At 41.1% G+C, this 22,025-nt stretch overlaps 1 protein-coding gene across 23 annotated transcripts in view; it reads right to left on the bottom strand.

The window, feature by feature from the left end:
* The window catches only part of TTC13 (tetratricopeptide repeat domain 13), a 101,991-nt gene extending 80,039 nt beyond the window's left edge, over nt 1-21,952 (bottom strand). For 21 of the 23 annotated variants that reach the window (XR_012416180.1, XR_012416142.1, XR_010587788.1 and 18 more), the window contains exons 1-2: nt 21,661-21,952; nt 2,814-2,908 (exon numbers count right to left, since the gene is read on the bottom strand). Coding sequence is in view for 18 of the 23 variants with exons in the window: in XM_005539794.5 (XP_005539851.3) it covers nt 2,814-2,908; nt 21,661-21,931 (366 nt within the window). In the remaining 5 variants the exon portion in view is untranslated. Of the gene's footprint in view, nt 1-2,813; nt 2,909-20,606; nt 20,691-21,660 lie in introns of all 23 variants that reach the window. The other 2 variants (XM_073998319.1, XM_073998288.1) reach the window with 1 other exon arrangement.
* Nucleotides 21,953-22,025: the final 73 nt, after the last annotated feature.

Genomic DNA, 22,025 nt, shown 5'->3' with positions numbered 1-22,025 from the left:
ATCACAAATGAAGGAAAACTTGTATTAAAATCTGTATTTTAAAAAATTACAGCTACATTTGATTTAAGTGGAAGCAAGAAAATGCCACTATTATGGGAATGTTTTACACTTTATGGCTTTCAGTAAAACCTTGATGACGAGAGGGAAACTCTTATCAGCTCCTTCCAGTTTTGCTAGGCAGCTAGGAGCTTCCACACATGGAACCCGGTAAAGCTTCAAGATGTGGCAGATTGAACAACGCGTAAGGGTGTTACTGATGGTATACAGCTGGGTGTGATCAGAATATGAGTCCTTCCTCTTTGTCAAGTGTTTATGGACAAGTTCACAGATGCAAAAGATTTTTCTCCTTAATAAATTGCTTAGATAGATGGGGCATGGTGGCTCACGCCTTTAATTCCAGCACTTTGGGAGATCAAGGCAGGAAGATCACTTGAGCTCCAGAATTTCGAGATCAGCCTGGGCAACACAGTGAGACTTTGTCTCTACTAAAGTTCAAAAAACATTAGCTGGGCATGGTGATGTACACCGATAGCCCCAGCTACTTTTGTTGGGGCTGAGGCAGGAAGATGGCTTGAGCCTGGGAGGTCGAGCCTGCAGGGAGCCCTGCTTGTGCCACTGCACCCCAAATAATTGCTTAGATGGCTTGATTGTGGCAATCATTTCACTATATATATGTATATAAAATCATATTATACACTGTAAATATATAATTTTTATTTGTCAATTACACCTCAGTGAAGCTGGGAAAAAAAGCAAGTAAATTGCTTAGAGCCAAGAAAAAGAGTCTGTAAATATTGCTTTATTTCATATTTGAGGAGAGTCTACCATGTGCCAAGCCTTTCTGCAAAAAGATACTGGGATGAGGACAGAAATAAAATTCCACAAATTGTTTGCTAAGCAACCTGAAGAGTACACTGAAGAATATATTTGATTTCAAGTTGTTTGTATTCATTAGAAAGTGGGCAGGAGAAGGATAGTACAAAGAAATCAAATTCTTTTTTTCTGAAATAGAGTTTCACTCTTTTTGCCCAGGCTGGAGTGCAATGGCACGATCTTGGCTCACCGCAACCTCTGCCTCCCAGGTTCAAATGATTCTCCTGCCTCAGCCTCCTGAGTATCTGGGATTACAGGCTTGCACCACCACCCCAGCTAATTTTGTATTTTTTTAGTAGAGATGGGGGTTTCTCCATGTTGGTCAGGCTGGTCTTGAACTCCCGACCTCAGGTGATCCACCCGCCTCAGCCTCCCAAAGTTCTGGGATTACAGGCATGAGACACCGTGCCTGGCCAAACAACAAATCAAATTCTTGATGAAAAAGAATTTTTCCTATTTCTAATACTGCATCTATAGTATCCCCTCTGGATAAAGTTGAGAAGCTATGCTCAAGTAAGTTTGAACACACAGCTCAACATCACTAGTAGACTAATTTCAATCCAACTTTCTCATCCCTGCTTACATTTCAGTTCCTGAAAGCTGAACTGCCCGATACCCCTAAATAAAGGGAGATTATGTTGACCCTTTGCTATTCCTTCATATGATGTGTACAATCAGACTTTTATGTTTATTTGCATAATGATTTGGTTGGTGACTATAGAAGTCATGGCGCAGAGACCAACGCTATCTGGCTTGTTGCTGTATTCCTATTACTCACCTAGCACAATGCCTTGTACATAATGCAGAGACCAACACTATCTGGCTTACTGCTGTATTCCTAATACTCACCTAGTGCAATGCCTGGCACATAATAGGTACAAAATAAATATTGGGAGACTGGATCAATAAATGAATAGTCTAAGTCCCATATTTCAACCTCAGGAAAAGGAAAGGCCAAGACTAATGAGCTTTCTCCCATAGGACACTAGCTAGCACTAGCTTAAACTGGAAATGCAACTAGTAGAAAATATTTTAACTACTCTCAGTAAGAAGACTTTCATAACTCTAAGAATCTAACTGCCTATACAAGATGGGATTATCCAACTTCTACTTAAACACTTTCAGAGATGACCAACTCACTGCTTTACAAGATGGCCCCTTCTGGTTTTAGGCAAGTCTAATTCAAGAGTTTTCCATATATCAAGTTGATTACTATGCAGCGAGTTAGGTAAAAGCAGCCGATCTCTAGTTTGCAGTTTCAATCCATCTTCAGTAGTTCTGACATGAAAAGGCAAGGCTTTGTTTGAGGAAAAAAAAAAATCTTAAAAGGAAATTTTAAACTGAAGATGCAAAGAGTATCTATGCAGATGTTGAAGGAAAAGGCCTGGAGAAAAAAATATATTAAACTTGTACACGGAAAGAACAATCAGCTTCATAGAGTTGAGTGTGAACAAAAAGAAGACCCATCCCCTTTGAGGCAGCCAGGCTGGAGGAGGAGACACACTAACATGGATAGGGCAGACGCAAACATTACCTACCGTCAAGTATTCACCCCTGAAATGGAGAGGTCCACTGTATAGTTCAGTTGGTACTGATAGAAAACATAGATACAAAAGATACCCACATATGCAAAGGTTGGAAAAATAAGAGTCTACTATACCTCCAAATACACAAGGCTGCTAGAAAAAAGGTTGAACTATAATGTCCCCTTTATTTCTTGAGACTTGCAAATTAAAAGTTCTATGTCCTGAATGATCAACCGTCCAATGCATAAGTCATAATAATTCAATGTGACAAAATATCAGACGACCTATCTTTATCCTATGCATATAGACTCAATGAGGCCCAACTTCTAGTTGACAGAGGCGACTTCCGCTTTTTGGAACTAGTATTACTGGACTTCAGGTCACAAAAACAGAACACAGAGAGAAGATACATACCAGAATCTTTTCAGTGTTGAGGGAAAGCAAGGAGTCACAGGGTGGTGATCCCTTGGGTTCACAGTCTGAGTCATGGAAGTTCAAAAAGGATGACTCTGAAAGGCAAGCATTCTTGGTTATTCTCTACACCTTAATTTATGCTCTTAGGTGCTTAATTATGAATCAGACACTATGAATCCACAAAACCAAAATAAGAATAGGTGTGAACAACACTAAAAGTGGCAACCAGCTGGGCACAGTGCCTCACACCTGTAATCTCAGCAACTCAGGAGGCTTGCTTGAGGCAAGGAGTTCAAGACCAGCCTGGGCAACAGCAAACCAACCAGCCTGGTCTCAAATAGTGAGACCCTGTCTCTAGAAAACGAAAAATAGAAGTAGCAACCTGTATCCTACTTTTATAATTGGGTAATGTTTTACAGTTTGCAAGTATCTTGCACAACCATTAGTAATGGTCCTCACCACCATTCTCAAATGAGCAAAGCCAGTGAGCTTCCTGGATGGTGAAATGAGGTTTAAATAGGTTGTAACTTATCTAAAGGCAACAGGACAGAAATAGTACTAGTACAATGCTTGTCTCAGGACACATGTGGAACTAATATTGTTGTTAAGATCCTTCAGTTGAACATCTATGGGTCAGCATTTACCACAGATTAAAAAAAAAAAAAATCACAAAAGGGAGAATAAGCCAAACCAGGGAGACTTAAATGTTAAAAGATACCCCCTAGGCCAGGCACGGGGGCTCATACCTGTAATCCCAGCACTCTGGGAGGTCAAGGCAAGTGGATCACCAAAGGTCAGGAGTTCGAGACCAGCCTGGCCAACATGGCAAAACCCTGTCTCTACTAAAATACAAAAACTAGCCAGGCATGGTGGCAGGCGCCTGTAGTCTCAGCTACTTGGGAGGCTAAGGCAGGAGAATCGCTTGAACCCAGGAGACAGAGGTCGCAGTGAGCCGAGACCGCACCATTGCACTCCAGCCTGGACAACAAGAGCAAAACTCTGACTCAAAAAAAAAAAAAAAAAAAAAAAAAAAGATACACACTATGAGTCCAGTATGCAACATATATAAACAACTCTTACAACCCAACTAAGACAACACAATTTACAGGCAAAGGACCTGTATGGGCCATTGAGCACATGAAAAGCTGCTGAACATCATTACTAATTACCAATTAGGGAAATGTAAATCAAACCACAATAAGGTACCTCTTCACACACACACCGGGATGGCTATAACCAAACAGCAGAAAATAACAAGTGATAGCAAGAATGTAGAAAACTTGGAACCCTTGTGCATTGCTGGTGGGAATGTAAAATGGTACACCGGTTATGGAAAACAGTTCCTTAAAAAGTGAATCAGAATTTCCATATGATGCAGCTATTCTTCTCCTAGGTATATACCCCAAAATTGAAAAGGGACTCAAACAAGTGTTGTGTATTCATGTTCATAGTAGCCCTAATCACAGTAGCCAAAAGGTAGAAACGGTCCAAGTGTCCATCAACAGATGAATGAATAAACAAATCGTGGTATATACAGAGTAGAATACTATTCAACCATCAAAAAATGAACTACTGATACACACTGCAATGTGGAAGAACTTCCAAAACATTATGCTAAATGGAAGAAGCCAGACACAAAGGGTCACTTATCATATGACTCCATCTATATGAAATGTCCAGAATAGGTGAATCCATAGAGACAGAATGCAGATTGGTGATTGCTGGGGACAGGGGAAAGAGGGAATGGGAGAAACTGCTTAATGGATAAGGAGTTTTACTTTGGAGTGTTGAAAACAGCTTTAGATGGTTGCACGTGGTGAATGCCACTGAATTGTTTGCTCTAAAATGGTTAATTTTATATTAAAACATCTCACCTTGATAGATTATTGCAAAAAAAGATATGTTCTAATTCAGCAGTCATTAAAGAACATTAAATTATGTTCAAGGAACCATCTGAGGGAGAGAATAAATTATAATATCAAAATCAGTCTGTGTCCTCAAAGAACGTATAATTCAGCTAAATTCTCACATGTTGTACATCTTAACAATAAGAAGCAAGACATGATATGGCAAAGAAGCCCTGGGGTGGTGAATAATTACTGAAGCTGCAATGTTAAATTTCACAAGGCATAAGCAGGGTTTAAAAGAATGGATGGAGGCTGGGCGTGGTGACTCACGCCTGTAATTCCAGCACGGGAGGCTGAGGCAGGCCGATCCCTTGAGCTCAGGAGCTTGAGACCAACCTGGGCAACATGGCAAAACACCATCTCTACAAAAGAAAAAATTAGCTGGGTGTAGTAGTACATGCCTGTAGTCCCAGCTACCCAGAGGCTAAGGTGGGAGGATCACCTGCGTCCAGGAGGTCGAAGCTGTAGTGAACCATGATCATGCCACTGCACTCCAATCTGGATGACAGAGTAAGACTCTGTCTCACAAAAAAAAAAAAAGAAAAGAAAGAAAGAAAGAAAAGAAAGGAAAAGAGAATGGATGGATTTAGACTGGGGCAGAGAAAGGGAAGGGGTATTCTGGATAGGATGACAAGTGTTACACACGAAGGTGCAAAGGCAAGGAAATGCAAAGGGCAGTGAGGAGACTCCTACTTCTACTCCCTGGCTAGAGCAGGGAGTTTGTGTTGGAAAAGAAAAAGTATGAGTTTGGAAGGTGAGGGGTCAGACTGCAGAAAGCCTGATCTGAACCCCAGGGAAAGGTTTTAGTCCCACAAGAATGAAGGTAGTAATGGTTCCTGGCAGACGGTTGGAGAATAATGACTCGAAAGATATTTTGGAAACTTACACATTTATAACCTGTTTCTCCTGCCTTTTCTAAGCTAAGAAAACTTAGCTTACTTACTATATGCCAGGCACTGTGCTAAGCAATGTGTATACATGGCCTTATTCTAACAATCCCTCTCTTTTGTGGAATCCATTTCAGTTTCAATAAATATACACCTACATAATTGTAAAAGGCTGCACAGCATTCCATAATATGGAACTTAACCATACTTTTATCATTGGATACTTAGGATGTCCCTACTTTTTTCTCAATATGAACAGTATTTCAGTAAGTATTCTTGACCTATAATTTTGAAAATGTACCCACTTACGATAGATTCCAACAAATAAAATTGTCAAGTCAAAGGGTGTACACAATTTTAATATTTTTCATATATATTGCCCCATTTCCTTCCTAGCATATAATAACAATTTCATTCCCACTAGCAGTTTGAGAAGGTCCATTTCCCTCCAGAGTACTGACATTCTTTTTGTCTTTCCCAATCTGAACATAGCACTAATAAAGTTAAACTTTTGGTTTATTGGCCATTTGTATCTCCTCTTTTGTAAATCGCTTATATCCTTTGCTCATTTTTAAGTCATCTAAACCTATCCATGCATAAGGTATTGAAAAAAATTCCTAATTATCTATTTTCCAAATGGTTAGCCAGTTGTCCCAGCACCACTTGTTAAATTATCAATTTGAATGCCACCTTTATAATACATTATAGACATTAGGATCTGTTTCTACACTTTCTTTTAAAGGAAATCTTTAAGAGTATTTAAATCCAGCTATAGTAACCAAAACAGCATGGTACTGGCATAAAAACAGACACACAGACTAACAGAACAAAATAGAGAACCCAGAAACAAATCCACACGCCTACAGCGAACTCATTTTTGACAAAGGTGCCAAGAATACACACTGGGGAAGGCAGTCTCTTCAATAAATGGTGCTGAGAAAACTGAATATCCATATGCAAAAGAATGAAACTAGACTCCTATCTCTCACCATATACAAAATGAAATCCAAATGGATTAAAGACTGAAATCCAAGACCTCAAACTATGAGACTACTACAAGAAAACATTGGGGAAGCTCTCCATGATATTCGTCTGGGCAAAGATCTCTTGAGCAACACCCACAAACACAGGCAACCAAAGCAAACAGGGACAAATGGGATCACATCAAGTTAAAAAAAGCTTCTCCACAGCAAAAGATACAAGCAACAAAGTGAAGAGACAACCCACAGAATGAGAGAAAATATCTGCAAACTACCCCTCTGACAAGCAATTAATAACCAGAATATATAAGGAGCACAAACAACTCTATAGGAAAAAATTTAATAATCCAAAGAAAAAATGGGGAAAGATCTGAATAGACATTTCTCAAAAGAAAACATACAAAAGGCAAACAGGCATATGAAAAAGTGCTCAACATCACTGATCATCAAAAAATGCAAATCAAAACAACAATGAGATATCATCTCACCCCAGTTAAAATGGTGTATATTGCAAAAGACAGGCAATAACAAATGCTGGTGAGGATATGGAGAAAGGGGAACCCTTGTACACTGCAGTGAGAATGTAAATTAGCAGAACCACAATAGAGAACAGTTTGGAGTTTCCCCAAAAAACTAAAAATTGAGCTACCATATGATCCAGCAATCCCACTGCTGGGTATATACCCAAAAAACAGGAAATCAGTATATGGAAGAGATACCTGCAATCCTGTATTTGCTGCAGCACTGTTTACAATAGCTAAGATTTGTTAGCAACCTAAGTGTTTATCAACAGATGAATGGATAAAGAAAATGTGGAGTACTATTCAGCCATAAAAAACAATGAGATCAGCCTGTAATCCCAGCACTTTGGGAGGCCGAGGTGGGTGGATCACCTGAGGTCAGGAGTTCAAGACCAGCCTGGCCAACAAGGTGAAACCCCGTCTTTACTAAAAATACAAAAATTAGCTGGGCCTGGTGGCAGGCACCCGTAATCCCAGCTACTCAGGAGGCTGAGGCAGGAGAATCGCTCAAACCCAGGAGGCAGGGGTTGCAGTGAGCCAAAATCACACCATTGCATGCTAGCCTAAGCGACAAGAACAAGACCCCGTCTAAAAAACAAAAAACAATGAGATCCAGTCATTTGCAACAACATAGATGGAACTGGAGATCACTATGTTAAGTGGAATATCCCAAGCACAGAAAGACAAACTGCATGTTCTCACTTATTTGTAGGATCTAAAAATCAAATCAATTGAACTCATGGACATAGAGAATGGAAGGATAGTTATCAGAGGCTGGGAAGTATAGTAGGGGAATGGCGGGGAGGTGGGGATGGTTACAAAAAAACCCAGAAAGAATGAATAAGACCTCCTATTTGATAGCACAAAAGGATGACTATAGTCAATAACAACTTAATTGTATATTTTAAAATAACTTAAAGAATGTATTTGGATTGCAACTCAAAAGATAAATGCTTGAGGGGATGCACACCCCCCTAATTCTTCATGATATGCTTACTTCACATTACATGCTGGTATCAAAACATCTCATGTATTCCATAAATACATACAACTAATATTCATGTACCCATAAATTTTTTTTGAATAAGTTAAAAAACATTTTTTTAAGATTTAAGTGCAACTTCAGCAACAGCTCTAACAAATGTCCAATCTCCGCATGGATATTTACGTTTTTAAAAATTACAGTAGTATTTCACGTTCATGTTCATTGTAGAAAATACGAAATATACAGAAATTGCAGAACATAAGTAAAAATCATTTAGAATGGCATCATTCATTGAGAACCACTGAAAATTTTGGTATACGTAATAAAAAGTGGTAATTCTGAAATCAGACAGTCTGGATTTGAATTCCTGCTCTCTGCTACTACTTCCTGGCTCTCAGCCATTGTAATCTTCCAGTTTCATTTGCAAAATACGGTCAATAATAGTATCAACTTCTCAGGGTGGTTGTAATATTTAAATAAGGAAATATATGAAAAGCATATGGTACAGTTTCTGACACACAGAAAGAGCTAAAAAAAAATGTTACCTACCACTATCGTCATTAGGATAATGTGAGAATGGAATGAGATACATTGCTTAGTAACCTGTCCTCTTAACTTAGTAATATAATGTAAATGTTTTCCCATTTGATTAAATTTTATTTTCCTTTTTTTGAGACAGGGTCTCACTCTGACACCCAGGCTAGAGTGCAATGGCACAATCTCGGCTAACTGCAGCATTGACCTCAGCATCCCTAGTAGCTGGGAACACAGGCGTGCACCACCACACCTGGCTAATTTTTCATTTTTATTTTTTGTGAAGACAGGGTCCCACTGTGTTGCCCAGAATGGTCTCGGACACTTGGGCTCAAGCAATCCTCTCGCCTCAACTTCCCAAAGAATACTGGGATTACAGGCATGAATCACTGCACCTGACTTAAATCTTCTCCTAATTACTTAAACTTACGATTATATATCACTTTTCATTTAATATTTTTAAAATAAATTTTTAGTTCTCTATAAGAAACTTTTGTTTCTACACTTTCTAATCCCTTATAATGATCTGTTTGTTTTGATTTCAGTATCACATTGTTTCAATTATTGTAGCCTCACAATAAATGTTTTTTGGTTTTTATTATTTTTAATTGATACATAATAATTGTACATATGGGGTAGAGGGTGATATCTTGATACACAATACATACATTTTAATATAAAGCAAAGCTATTATCAATTTTATTCCAAAACTTTCTTGGCTATTTATATAAACATTCTTCCTTCAGATAAACTTCAGTTTTTTAAGTTCCAAAACAAAAAATCTCTCTATGATTTGTGTTAGGATGGCATTAAAATTGTAGATTAATAGGAGAATAAATACTTCTTTATAAAATTTTATCTTTTAAAATATTTTATTAAACTACATGACACTTCATACATTTTATATAGGATTTACATGTGATTTTTTTAAATTGGGTTGATAACCATTGATTCAATACATATTTGTTGAGCATCTACTATGTTCCTATCACTGTGTTAGCCTCTACTGAGCAAAACCAGAAATGACGCTTCTTCTACATAGAGATTATAGTTCCCTGTGGGAAAACTGATAGCAATCAAAGTACACAAAGAAACGTAAACCAACAACAGCGTGAAAGCTACATATGACAGCACAGTAGGAAGACGTGGCCTGGTCAGCTTCCCGCGGATGTGAATAATATCAGCTAACACATAGTTACCTTGTACAGGCAACCTTTAAATCCCCATTTCAAAGATGAGGAAAATGAACCCGAGGAACTTACAGTAATCTTCCTGAGACTACCCTCTAGCAAAGCAGTGGAGGCCTCCCTGAACCGAGGCAGTCTGGTTCTGGAGTCTGTGCTCTTAGCCATGAATAAGTGGAAGGCGACCTGAAGGAAATTAAGAATTTCACCATGGGAGGCTACGGCACTGGGAGAGCAGTCAGGCAGAAATACCAGCACGTGGTAAATCCTTTGTCTAACTGCCTAGTGCTGAATATTTTATCTGCCCACATTATTGAACTCTTTACAGCCCTATTAATGTCTCCATTTATTCAGTTGATAACTGTATTATCTGTATGTAATTTTATCAAGGTCTTTTAAAATATTTATATTCATTTAGCATCTTATTATACTAGATGAAACTTCTAAAAAGTGCTCAATAACGCCAGTGATTAACAGGCACCCCTGCTTATTCCTGACATTAATACTTCATTTAATAACTAAGATTTCATCAACGTTTGATAAAACTTTTTCATCTAACATTTCTCAACATCCAGTGGAAAGCTGCTCTGTGGTGGCTATAAGTTGAGACTGATATACTTCACTGTATTAAAAGAACTATTCTTTTTTTTTTTTTTTTTTTTTTACCAGAAACTTTAAATCAGGAGAGCTTGCTGACCTTTATCAAGCACCTTTTGAGATTTATTTAGATGTTTCTATGATTTTTCTCTTTTGGCTTATGAACCAATTAATTTTTTCAAGTTGAACCATCTGTGTACTTCTAAAACAAACTCTGATTGAGGTAGATTATTCTTTTAATTGCTTGCTGGTTTCAATTTACTAATATTTTACTTAAAATTTTTACAACTATGTATGCATCTTCTAAGGTCTGCAATAGAGAAATAGTTGCTAGAGTTATAACTATAGTTGTTTGCAACAGGAGGTTAAATTTGTTCTTCAATCTTAAAATATATACTCACAATGGCTTTAATTACTATCATACATGATTGTATTAAAGAATAACTACATAATATAATAAATAATTACAGCTCAACCAGCTGTACGTAAATTGTATAAATTTCCTTGGATAGGAAAAGCATTAGTTTTCTTCCTTGCTTACGTTGTACAAGTAAAATTAGTGCTGATTACTACAGAAACCATGTGAAAATGCATCACAGAATTCCATCTTGTTCTTCTACATCATCTCCGGACATTTCTTCATTGCGTCAGAGTTTAACTCCTTAGCAGAGATTTCTGCACAGTTGTCTCTTCATTCTCACGGCCTCTAGAGCTCCGCACATGCCTCTCGTTCACAAATGATGCTCGCACCTGCTCCCTCTTTCTGTGGTCACCTCATCAGACTTATCTATTTTATTCTTCTTTTTTGTTTTATTTAATCACTTAAGAATTTGTTCTCCTGCGGGGGGAAGGGGCTTTTTTTTAATTGTGGTTAAAACACACACACACACACACACACACACATCAGATAAAAGCAACCATGTTAGCCATTTTTAGGTTGTATGGTTCAGTAGTATTAGGTATATGTGCACTGATGTGAAACAGACCTCCAGAACTTCTTAAACATCCTTTTTTAAAAAAACAACTCTTAGGTCTATTTCTCAATTCCACTGCTGCTCTATTTCTAATTCACTTATACCAGCTTTGCTGTATTTAGGCCTTCTAATTTCCCTTATTACCTCTTCTCGCAGCTCAAGTTCAGTATCTAGTTCATTTATTCCCTTTCTTCTTAGTATTAAACTAAGAAGGCAGGGTGGGTTTAAGCAGGAGGTGACATCACTAACAGGTGTCTGAGGAGAGAAGGGGCAAGGGGAGCAGGGCGCAGGTGGGAGGCCATGGCCAGTAAAAATGAGCAAAGTCTGAATGGCGGCAGCAGCCATCAAGTTGAAACAGAGGGTCACAGTCTAAAGGATACAGCAAGTAAAAAGCACAAGGCCTTGAGAAAGAGTTAGGCACAGAAAGAGGGAAAAGACACAGGTTTCCAGTTTGTGCAATGAGGGAAGAAGTGGTGCCATCAACGGAAACAGGGAGTTTAAGAGGAAGAGAGGTTTTAGAGGGAAATCAAGAGCTAACTTTGGGTTTGAGTCAAGTGATTATGCTGGAGGCTGTCTAGCATGTAGTTAAGAAAGTCCAGAGAAAGGTAAATGCTACAGATATGGATGTGATGATTGGATAATCATTAACTTACAGTGGATGATAAGCTGAGACTGTAAGTACAATCTCTAAGAAAGCTTAGGAAGCTTACGTTTAATAAAAGAAGAGTTAGGCCGGGCGCGGTGGCTCAAGCCTGTAATCCCAGCACTTTGAGAGGCCGAGACGGGCGGATCACGAGCTCAGGAGATCGAGACCATCCTGGCTAACACGGTGAAACCCCGTCTCTACTAAAAAATACAAAAAACTAGACGGGCGAGGTGGCGGGCACCTGTAGTCCCAGCTACTCGGGAGGCTGAGGCAGGAGAATGGCGTAAACCCGGGAGGCGGAGCTTGCAGTGAGCTGAGATCCGGCCACTGCACTCCAGCCTGGGTGACAGAGCGAGACTCCGTCTCACAAAAAAAAAATAAGAGAAGAGTTGACCCTGGTGAAGATGAACATTTAAGAGATAGTGGGAGAATCAACTTAGCAATTTATCTTTTGTTAAAAGAACTATCCATTTCTTTGAAAGGTTCTACATCTGGGCCATAAAGCTGGACATAGTTATTGTAATGATTTTCATATTTATTTACTTGCTTATTCCTCAAGCCAAACACTTGTTTCTTCTCACTTTTCTTGATTAGGCTTGCTAGATAACTGTCTAATCTTAAGCTGTATTTTCAAAGAACTAGGTCTTATAATTAATTCTAGTATTTCCCTGACTTCAAACGTAATTAATTAGTTTGAAGGCAATGTAACAGTGGTTCAGGGCAGGGCTATGGAGTCAGACTAACCCAGATCGGATGCTTCCCTGGCTGTTTGACTTACAGCAAGTCCTTTAGTACATCTTAGCCTCAGCTCCTTCATCTGTAAAACAGAAATAACCACCCCCAGGTACCTTCACAGGGCTACTGTAAAGAATAAAGGTATAAAGCCCTGTGCATAGAAAAGGATTGTTAAATGTTAGTATATGCTTATAGGCTAAAATCGTAGAGTTTTTCTGTTAAATTTTTCTATCTACTTTCTTTAAGCTTATCTTGGCCTTCACAGTGCTTCCCAGCTTCCAAATGCCTCCACAAACCTTATTTCTTTTGATTCTCCATCCTCCAAGGTAGGTACAAGGCACACTATGCCCACTGTACACATGGGGAAATAAACTCAAGGTTAATGAACATGTTTAAAGTCACAAAACAAAGACATAGCACAGCCGGGTCTCGCCACAGCAATGAAGAACACGGTACATTTGTCGCAACTCTTTCTGCCAATGCTGGGTCCTAGTAAGAACAATTTAGGTATAGCAGTGTCTTGAAACTTCTTTCCTCTCCTCCTAAACCTCACACACAACTGACCTTAAGAAGAGCAGTTTTGGCACAGTGACGAGGACAAAAGCTAACCATAGAAGGTCCAAGAGAAAGTGGAGTGGTGGAGGCAGTCCATATGAACATCTCCTTTGAGGAATTCTGTTGTAAAAGGAGGTAGATGGATGGGGCAGCAGCTAGAGGGATGTGTGGTCATCTTGGTTGCTTGTCTTTTCAGGATGGTAGTTATTAAGAGCATCTGTATGCTGATGGAAGACAAGAGGAAATGACAGCCAGTGAACAGAGAGCTGAACTAGGCAGAGGCACCGGCCACTCAGCCACCACAACAGCACAGAAAGCAAAATCGACCAGTCCATCTGCCAGCAGGCCAGCAGCTGGGGTGGTGGGGAGCAAGGAAGTTGTTTTCTCACTGCTTCTTTCTTAGTCAAATAAGATGACAGTCATCACCTCCAAGGAAGGAGAGAAGGTGGCACTGGCAGTAGCATGTATTTCTCACACATCCATGTGTGTGAGAAAACTGACTGAAAGCTTATAAGCAGCAAACCCATGGCCAATTTAGAAGGAAATCAATAGCTGCTGGGTAGCACTCATCACTCAACCACCTAGTTATAACAGACTGTACACTGAGCTACTTGAATACAAGGATGACTGGGCTTTCAGCTTGGATAGGCTACAACTTATTTATTGACAATCCTAATCCCAGGTACAGGGTAAACCTGGGAAGAGAAGGCAGAATTCTTGTGGCTGGAAGAACTACCTGAAGGCCAGGTGGCTATGTGGTATCAACTTGTAGTGTCTTTTGCTTTTATCAATTTTTGCACATATAAGACAACCACAGGTGGCCAGGCATGGTGGCTCACGCCTGTAATCCCAGCACTTTGGGAGGCCGAGGCAGGCAGATCACGAGGTCAGGAGATCGGGACCATTCTGGCTAACACGGTGAAACCCCGTCTCTACTAAAAATACAAAAAAATTAGCCGGGCGTGGTGGCGGGCACCTGTAGCCCCAGCTACTTGGGAGGCTGAGGCAGGCGAATGGTGTGGACCCAGGAGGCAGAGCTTGCAGTAAGCGGAGATCGCGCCACTGCACTCCAGCCTGGGCGACAGAGCAAGACTCCATTTCAAAAAAAAAAAAAAAAATACAACCACAGTTGACATCATATACTACATTGCTCAATGGCCCCGAAATATGGTCCCAAGGGGTAAATTCCTTTTAGAGTGTAATAACAGACAAAATGCTCTGAAGAATTTATATGCTTCATTTAATGAAATGAAATATTCATCAGTACCTGAGATGTGTTATCGTAAAGCAAACTGAAAATAGAGACTGCCTGCTGAGTATTAAATTATAAAGTAAACATATAATTAATCCATTGGAACCAAGGATCCACAAAAGCCATCTTAAAGAGACAGAAGTTTTGTTTTGTTTTGTTTTTTAATAAAGCTTGAATGTAATCGAATCAAAGGTATCTTAACCCACATACAAATATTAACACGTGTAAAGAATCAAAAGAAAAGGAATTCACTGCACAGGATGGAAAAAAAGGCACAGTAGCAAATTACATGAGCAGAACAGAAGAAGGATGCCTTAACCAACAAACCGGGTGGCCAGGCCTTCCCCACAAAGGGCAGTTACTTAGCGTAAGTTTATACACTAGACTGAAGATGCATCAGATGCTCAAAGTGACACATACTTTTAAGAGCTAAAAGCTTTCTCATAAGCCCACACATACTGGCAGACAACATCAACTCCACAGGGAATGCTGAAGCAGAGCCAGGCACTGACATGAAAAGATTAGTGACAAGGGAATACAGAGTCACTGAGAACATCGCAAACACCAGCAGGGAAAAGGTGCAAGAGAAGACAACTGGTCCTCTCTTGTAGAGGTGGTCCTGACATGCACCAACTGATTCCTAAGTGAAAGTCTACGGAAAGAATGCCAGCACATGTGCAGTGTAAGTCCACTGCATGGTGCTGGACCCTAAATCAGATATAAAGAAAGGCGAAACAGTTCCCAAATGAAACCAGGGTTAGCATGGAATGAGACTATCGGCAATCTTAAAAACAGACAGCTATTGATTTCGGTTCTTTCTGATTACATAAGTTGTTCAGCTTATGAAAATATATTGAGTTATCTACACTTAGGACATATGTACTTTCCTGTATATATGTTGTATTTCAATAAAAAAGTAAAACCAAAACATAAGAAAAGGAAAATGTCAGAAAGCATTCACCCAAAGTTAAAAGTATTAAAATTCTGCTACTTTGATAAATCGTGTATTTATTCTATCTGCAAGATAAGATGAGCCCAAATAAAATGACCTCTTTAAAACAACCCATTGTGAAAGGGAGAAGTTTTAAAAGTTAGTCATGTATTTATCGAGTGCAATGAAGCTAAGCTGTCTGTACATTGAGTGGTGCACATTGAAGAGCCTTGACTTTCCTACAGTCATGCTCCAAGTAGGTTCTAAAACCCAAGCCACGTAACTTCTGCCTCCACCCAGAGATTAAAAAATAATAATTAACCCTTATCACCTGAAGCTGAACAGGTTTAGCAATGTGTAGATCTTTTAAAAGGTAGATGTAACTCTTAATGACAACAGATATATGTGAAAAAGTGAATGATAGGCTGCCATCATCGTAGGGCTTAAGCTATAAAATGCTACTTCTAAACCAGAGGATTTTCTGAAAGATGCCATTCAGTGAGTAAAAGGGAAACACCCTCTGGCAATGGCACAGGGGCCAGGATGTGGCAAGATCACAATCTCTTCATCACTCTGTGCCTCAGTCTCTGAGCACGGCAACGTTGCCCTGGCAAATTTACTCAGGTACGCCTTGAAAAACAAGACATGAAGAGGTCTGCCATGAAACTATGTACGATGACAAACACAGAAAATCAGAGCCAAGAGACGAAAGGATTGACTAAATACACTCACAGTAATGGTTACCACAGTTGCTATGACTGAGCACAAAATGTGGTTCTCAACTTCCTCATAGAGAAAAAAAGGAAATAGCTCTCATACCATAAGTTTCCTTCTGTTGATTCTCTCCCATCTCTAGGCATAGCAATGATCTATGTGCCGTGAGCGAAAAGACTGACTTCACGTATTTAAATGGCTAATTCCTTAATTAAGAAAGCTACCATATACACCGACAATCTCAGTGTTACCAATTTTGTCAAAAACACAGAGCTAGGTTCACAGCTACTTCCTTATTTTTCTGGCAGCTCATAATTCCCAAATTGGACAGACAGACTCTAAATGCCTTTTTCCATAAAGAACTGCGGAAAAAATAGAACAAACACAATTCTGGGTTCATTAATTTCAACAAACTAAAGAAAATTAAGACATCAAGTACAGGGCTGCATCACTCAAGAGCAGTGAAAAAAAGCTGAAGGCATTGGAAAAAAGATTCTCACAAACTCACTGTTCTTGTTACTACTACATTTTCAAGACAAAAGGAGAAAAAAAGTATTTTTAAAACAACTTATAGAAATGCATATGCTTGAACCATAAAATATACCTTATACTGTCTGTAAAGAGTATAAAGATATAATTTAATACATGATGCATACTACATTTGAAAGAGATATAGTTTAGCTTTGGTAAGAAGAGCAGAAGGGCCAGGTGTGGTGGCTCACACCTGTAATCCCAGCCTTTTAGGAGGCCAAGGTGGGCGGATCACGAGGTCAGGAGTTCCAGACCAGCCTGGCCAACATGGTGAAACCCCGTCTCTACTAAAAATACAAAAAATTAGTTGGGCTTGGTGGCAGGCGCCTGTAATTCCAGCTACTTGGGAGGCTGAGGCAGGAGAATCACTTGAACCTGGGAGGCGGAGGTTGCAGTGAGCTGAGATCACACCACTGCACTCCAGCCTGGGTGACAGGGCAAGACTCCATCTCAAAAAAAAAAAAAGAAGAGCAGAGAACCTGAATTTTTAAATCAATGAACAAGTTACAATTTCACAAGACCTTAATTCACTAGATCTATAAAATTAGAGTGGCAAATTAAGATATTTCTAAGATCACTCCAAATCTCACTCTATCCAAGTCTCAGCTCAAATGTCTCCTTACCAGAAGCCATCCCAGGCCACCTCTTAAAGTAGCACCTGCACACTGCTCTTTATCCTGTCACACTGCTTTATTTTCAAGGCATGTATTACCAGGCCCTACTATATAGAGTCATGCGCCACATAATGATTTGGCCAATGATGGACCACATATCTATGAGAATGGTCCCATAAGACAGTAATACCATATTTTTACTGTACATTTTCTATATTTAGATATACAAACACTTGTCACTACGTTACAACTGCCTATAGTATTCAGTACAGTAATATGCTATAGGTCTGTAGCCTGGGAGCAACAGGCTATACCATACAACCAAGGTGTGTAATGGGCTATTCCATCTAGGTCTGTGTAAACACTCTTTGATGTTTGCACCATGATGAAATCGCCTAACGACACATTTCTCAAAACATATTCTGTTGTTAAATGGTATGTAACTGTACTTATTTCTTCCCTCATCAAGACACAGGATCCACACTAGGAACTCAGTCAGCTGTGCTGCATCACCAGGGTCCAGAATACTAAGTAGCATCTAGTAGGTATACAAATACTTTTTCAATGAAAGAACAAACCCATACTAGCCATGCAGTTCAAAATACTAGGTTCGGTGAAGCATCCTTGTATTTGTAGTCAAATACAAAATTCTAACAGTGATTTAAGAATGTAACTTTCAACAAAGCTTGAAGGTATAGGACTTTATCATTAATATTAGTAAGAAATTATACTAATATGCAACAATTACTGAAGATAACACACAAATGGCCAGGTCAGGTTCAAATCCTGGCTCCACTCTTCACTGTGTAACCTTAACTTCTCTGTCTCAGTTTGTAAAATGGGAATTAAAAACAGCATTGGCCAGGCATGGTGGCTCACGCCTGTAATCCCAACACTTTGGGAGGCTGAGGTGGAAGGACTGCTTGAGTCCAGGAGTTTGACCACAACATAGCCAGATGCTGTCTCTACAGAAAAAAAAAAAAAATAGCTGGGCATGGTGGCACACGTCTGTAGTCCTAGCTACTTGGGAAGCTGAGGCAGGTGGATGGCTTCAAACCAGCAATTCGAGGCTGTGAGCTATGATAGCACCACTGAACTATCCGGGGAATAGAGCAAGACCCTGTCTCTAAAAAAATAGAAAAAAACAACAGCACCTACTTCACTATCAAAAGGATTAAAAAAGATTGCAGAGTGTTTATGACGATATAACTAAAAAAGTGAGGAAAGAATTGGAAAAATACTTCTGTTCATTATTTCCTTCTACAGTTACAAATTAAAGATAGGGCTTTGGCAACAGGAATTTTACTTTTTGAAATATGTACAATACAGTGTTCCTTTTTTAAAAATATTATTTTCTCTACAAGTAAACAGAGAAGACAAATTTGTGGTTATATATGCTTTTCAAGTAAAAAGGTAAAAATAAATAAAATCAAAAATCAAAAAGGTACGGTAAAAATGTGGAATAGAAAATGTTAAAAGGGGGAACGGGAAACATGCAAAGCTCAGGCTGAGACATATGGCACCAGAGGGGCATCCATGCCGGTAACCTCTGCAGTGGATCTGGGTAGGACTCAGCCCACTGAACAATTAGGCTGTTCCCTGGGACCTGGATTCCATGTGATGGTGGTGTGTATAGCTGGGCCAGCCATTGCCAGTCTGTTGTTTTTGGACTGGTGGGCTCCCACTAGCCATTGTCCTTGTATGTACAATCACTGGCAGTTCTGTCTCAAAGGAATAAACATACTGCTTGTAAGGAGCTATGCAGATTTAAATTTAGACCCAAGCAGGCATCAGCTCAGCCATTTGAACCTGAAAGCTGTGGGAAAGATTCTGAAAAGTGGTTGTGCTGCTGTGCTTGTCCTCAGTATATGTGCTGGATTGATATGAACAGGTTTGTGGCTGGACAGGCAAGCAAGAGACGATGGCATGATCAATGCTTAGTAAAGCCAAGTCTGTATGATTCTGAAGAACTGACTAGTTCTGGATCCTGACATTTGTCTAGACCCTAATGTTGCTCAAATGAGTTTCCAGATACAGAGCATCAGCTGCCCCTCAGGCTATGGCATGGTTAGTTGTAAATCCTGAATTCATCCCCACATCCTAGGACAGAGAAGAAATGAAGCAGGTTTCATAGGGTCCAGCTTCTACACAGTTGTCCAGGGCGAAGAGGGAGAAATGAGAAGTATTTCAGTAGCCCCTACAACAACAGAGATGGCTTTTGTCGCATACTGCAGCCAGGAAAGCTGAGGGAAACAGCTGGAGCTCCAAGTAGTTGATTCTGGAAATGACTTCTTGGGTGACCACAGCGGCAGCTGCCCGCATTTAGCACCTGTTGGCAGCTACTCACACAGCCAGAGGAGGTGATCTGAAAGACTCAGGTCGTTCATTTGCAACAGTACATTTTAAATTCCAAGCTAGAAAAAATGAGTACTACATGGGAGAGAGAAAAAGAAGGTAGAAACATCTAAATAAATTATGTTTAAAGCTTCATGATACAGTGTTCATCCTCCAGGGAAAAATCATAATACAAGTCAGAGCTGGCTTGAACAAGGGTTCTTAAATACTGGTGGTTAGCCTGACACCAAAGAATCAAATGAGGCACTGACATCAATAATACCAATAGATTTCATAGTATTAATCAATATATACCTTCCACTGTCTAAACGCTGGGGCTCCTTTAGCCAGTAAGCACCACATGACCAAAGGAGAAACGGAAATTTACCCAACATGCACCATATGCAAGTAAATACTACAGATGTGGTTTGCCTACCTACAACAACTTAGTGAAGACAAAGGTTTTGTCTGGAGCCCGACTACATGGGTTCCTCCTTTGGCAGCTGTGGGATCTCAAGAAGATGACAATTTCACTATGTTTCAGTTTGTTCATCTGAGAAAATGAGCCACCATCTAATGAGGTGGTTACTGTTTTTCTGACAGACTAATATACTAGGCTCATAGACCTAAAGCACTTAGAACAGCACCTGGCATACAGCAAGCACTCTATATATGTCGGCTACTTCTCATTTCCCTCACAGCACCCTCGTGAGGAAAATAAAACCCCACAATTAGGTGAACAGTGCTTTCCACTTACAGAGGAGGCATTTTACAAAGACAGGTAATTCACTAGCTCAGAGATACAGAAAGTGACAGAGGCAAGTAAACGCCATTCGTTTTCCACTGTGCAAGGCTAGCCGTGTTATGCTGTTACCAGCTACCGCCTACTGCAAAATAAAAAAAGTCACATACCTCTCAGTGAGTGACACTTCCTCAAGGAAGTCAGATTGTGCTAAAAGGAAATCAGATTGTGCTAATCTTGATGTCTCATCTCAACTAAAAAAAAAAAAAAGGTATTGTTTTCCCAGATACACAATGCTAAAGAAAACCGCTGCCAAGTCTTAAAAGCAACCATCTCCTAGTGAGTTTGGTAGACCCAGGTCTTTCCCAAAGCAAACTATAAGGGAACTCACATAGAGAATGGGGAAAGAGAAAGGGAGGGGATTGATGGGTAAAAAGACCCACGACAGAACTTCAAAACAAAAAAAAATGTACACATGTATTTCGTTCCAGAGGCATCTGCTATTATTTATTAAACTGAAGCTAATAGCGCCCATTCTTAATGAATGAGCTGGCGTAGCTCCAATACACACACGGCACTGACACACAGGCTCAAGGCCTGCAGGGGCCTTCTTTCACTCTGGGAGACACCTGACAGATCGCAGGTTAAACAACTGGAAGCAGGATGTCAACGAGCAGATAAGGGCTTGCTCTTTTTTTCCATTCCAGGGATCGAATTTTTAGGAACTGTTTTATACGAGACATTAACCCAGGAGATCAGGAAACCTGATTTCCAGGCCTAAGATGGGCCAGGCGTCTCCCTCCCGGGGCGGGCTCCGCAAGACGCCGGGGTGGGTGCTCATCCGCCCGCCCCTCCCTCGCCCCCTCGGCATCCTCGGGAGGCCGGCGGCGGGAACAGGGCTGTCCCGGGCCACCTGCCGTCTCCCCTGCCACCCTTCCAACAGTCGCTTCAGACTCAGGAGAGGCCGCCCTGGCCCCGGGAGCATGCCGTCAGCTCTTTTCTCGACTCGCCGCCCTGACCAGAGGCGGTTGCAGGAGGGCAAGCGGCGGCGTGGGTGGCAGCGGCGGGAAGCAGCCCGACAGGACCCCTGGCGGAGCCGGCTCCCGCGGATCGCGCGCCGCAGCCGGAGGCGTGAGGCCCGGGCGGCCCGTACCCCGGCCCCGGACCCCAGCCCCGCCGCCCCGTGGCCCCGGCCGACTTAGACGCCCGCCGCCGCCCACTCACCGCCGCACTCGGCAGAGTACTGGTCCCCCCAGTCCCCGGACTGCGGGCTGCAGCCGCCGCCGCCCGCCGGGGCCTCCTGCTGCTGCCGGTGCTGCAGCTCCTGCTTCAGCAGGGAGAGCGGCGAGTAGTGCTCGGTGGCCAGGGCTCCCGGCCGCGGCACGGCGGACAGGACCCCCAGCAGCAGCAGCAGCAGGACACCCCGGGCGGCGCCCGCGGCGGCCACAGCGCCGCCCCAGAAGCAGCAGCAGCAGCAGCAGCCGGCAGGTGCCATCTTCCCTCAAGGCGCATGTGCGACAGCCCTTGCCCGGCTCTCAGGCCTCCCCGCCTCTAACCCACGGTGGGCAGGTGGACCGTGGCAAGGGGGT

The sequence above is a fragment of the Macaca fascicularis genome, chromosome 1 (assembly GCF_037993035.2).
Source record: "Macaca fascicularis isolate 582-1 chromosome 1, T2T-MFA8v1.1".
NCBI lineage: Eukaryota > Metazoa > Chordata > Mammalia > Primates > Cercopithecidae > Macaca > Macaca fascicularis.
This window is presented reverse-complemented; position numbering and strand designations above follow the sequence as displayed.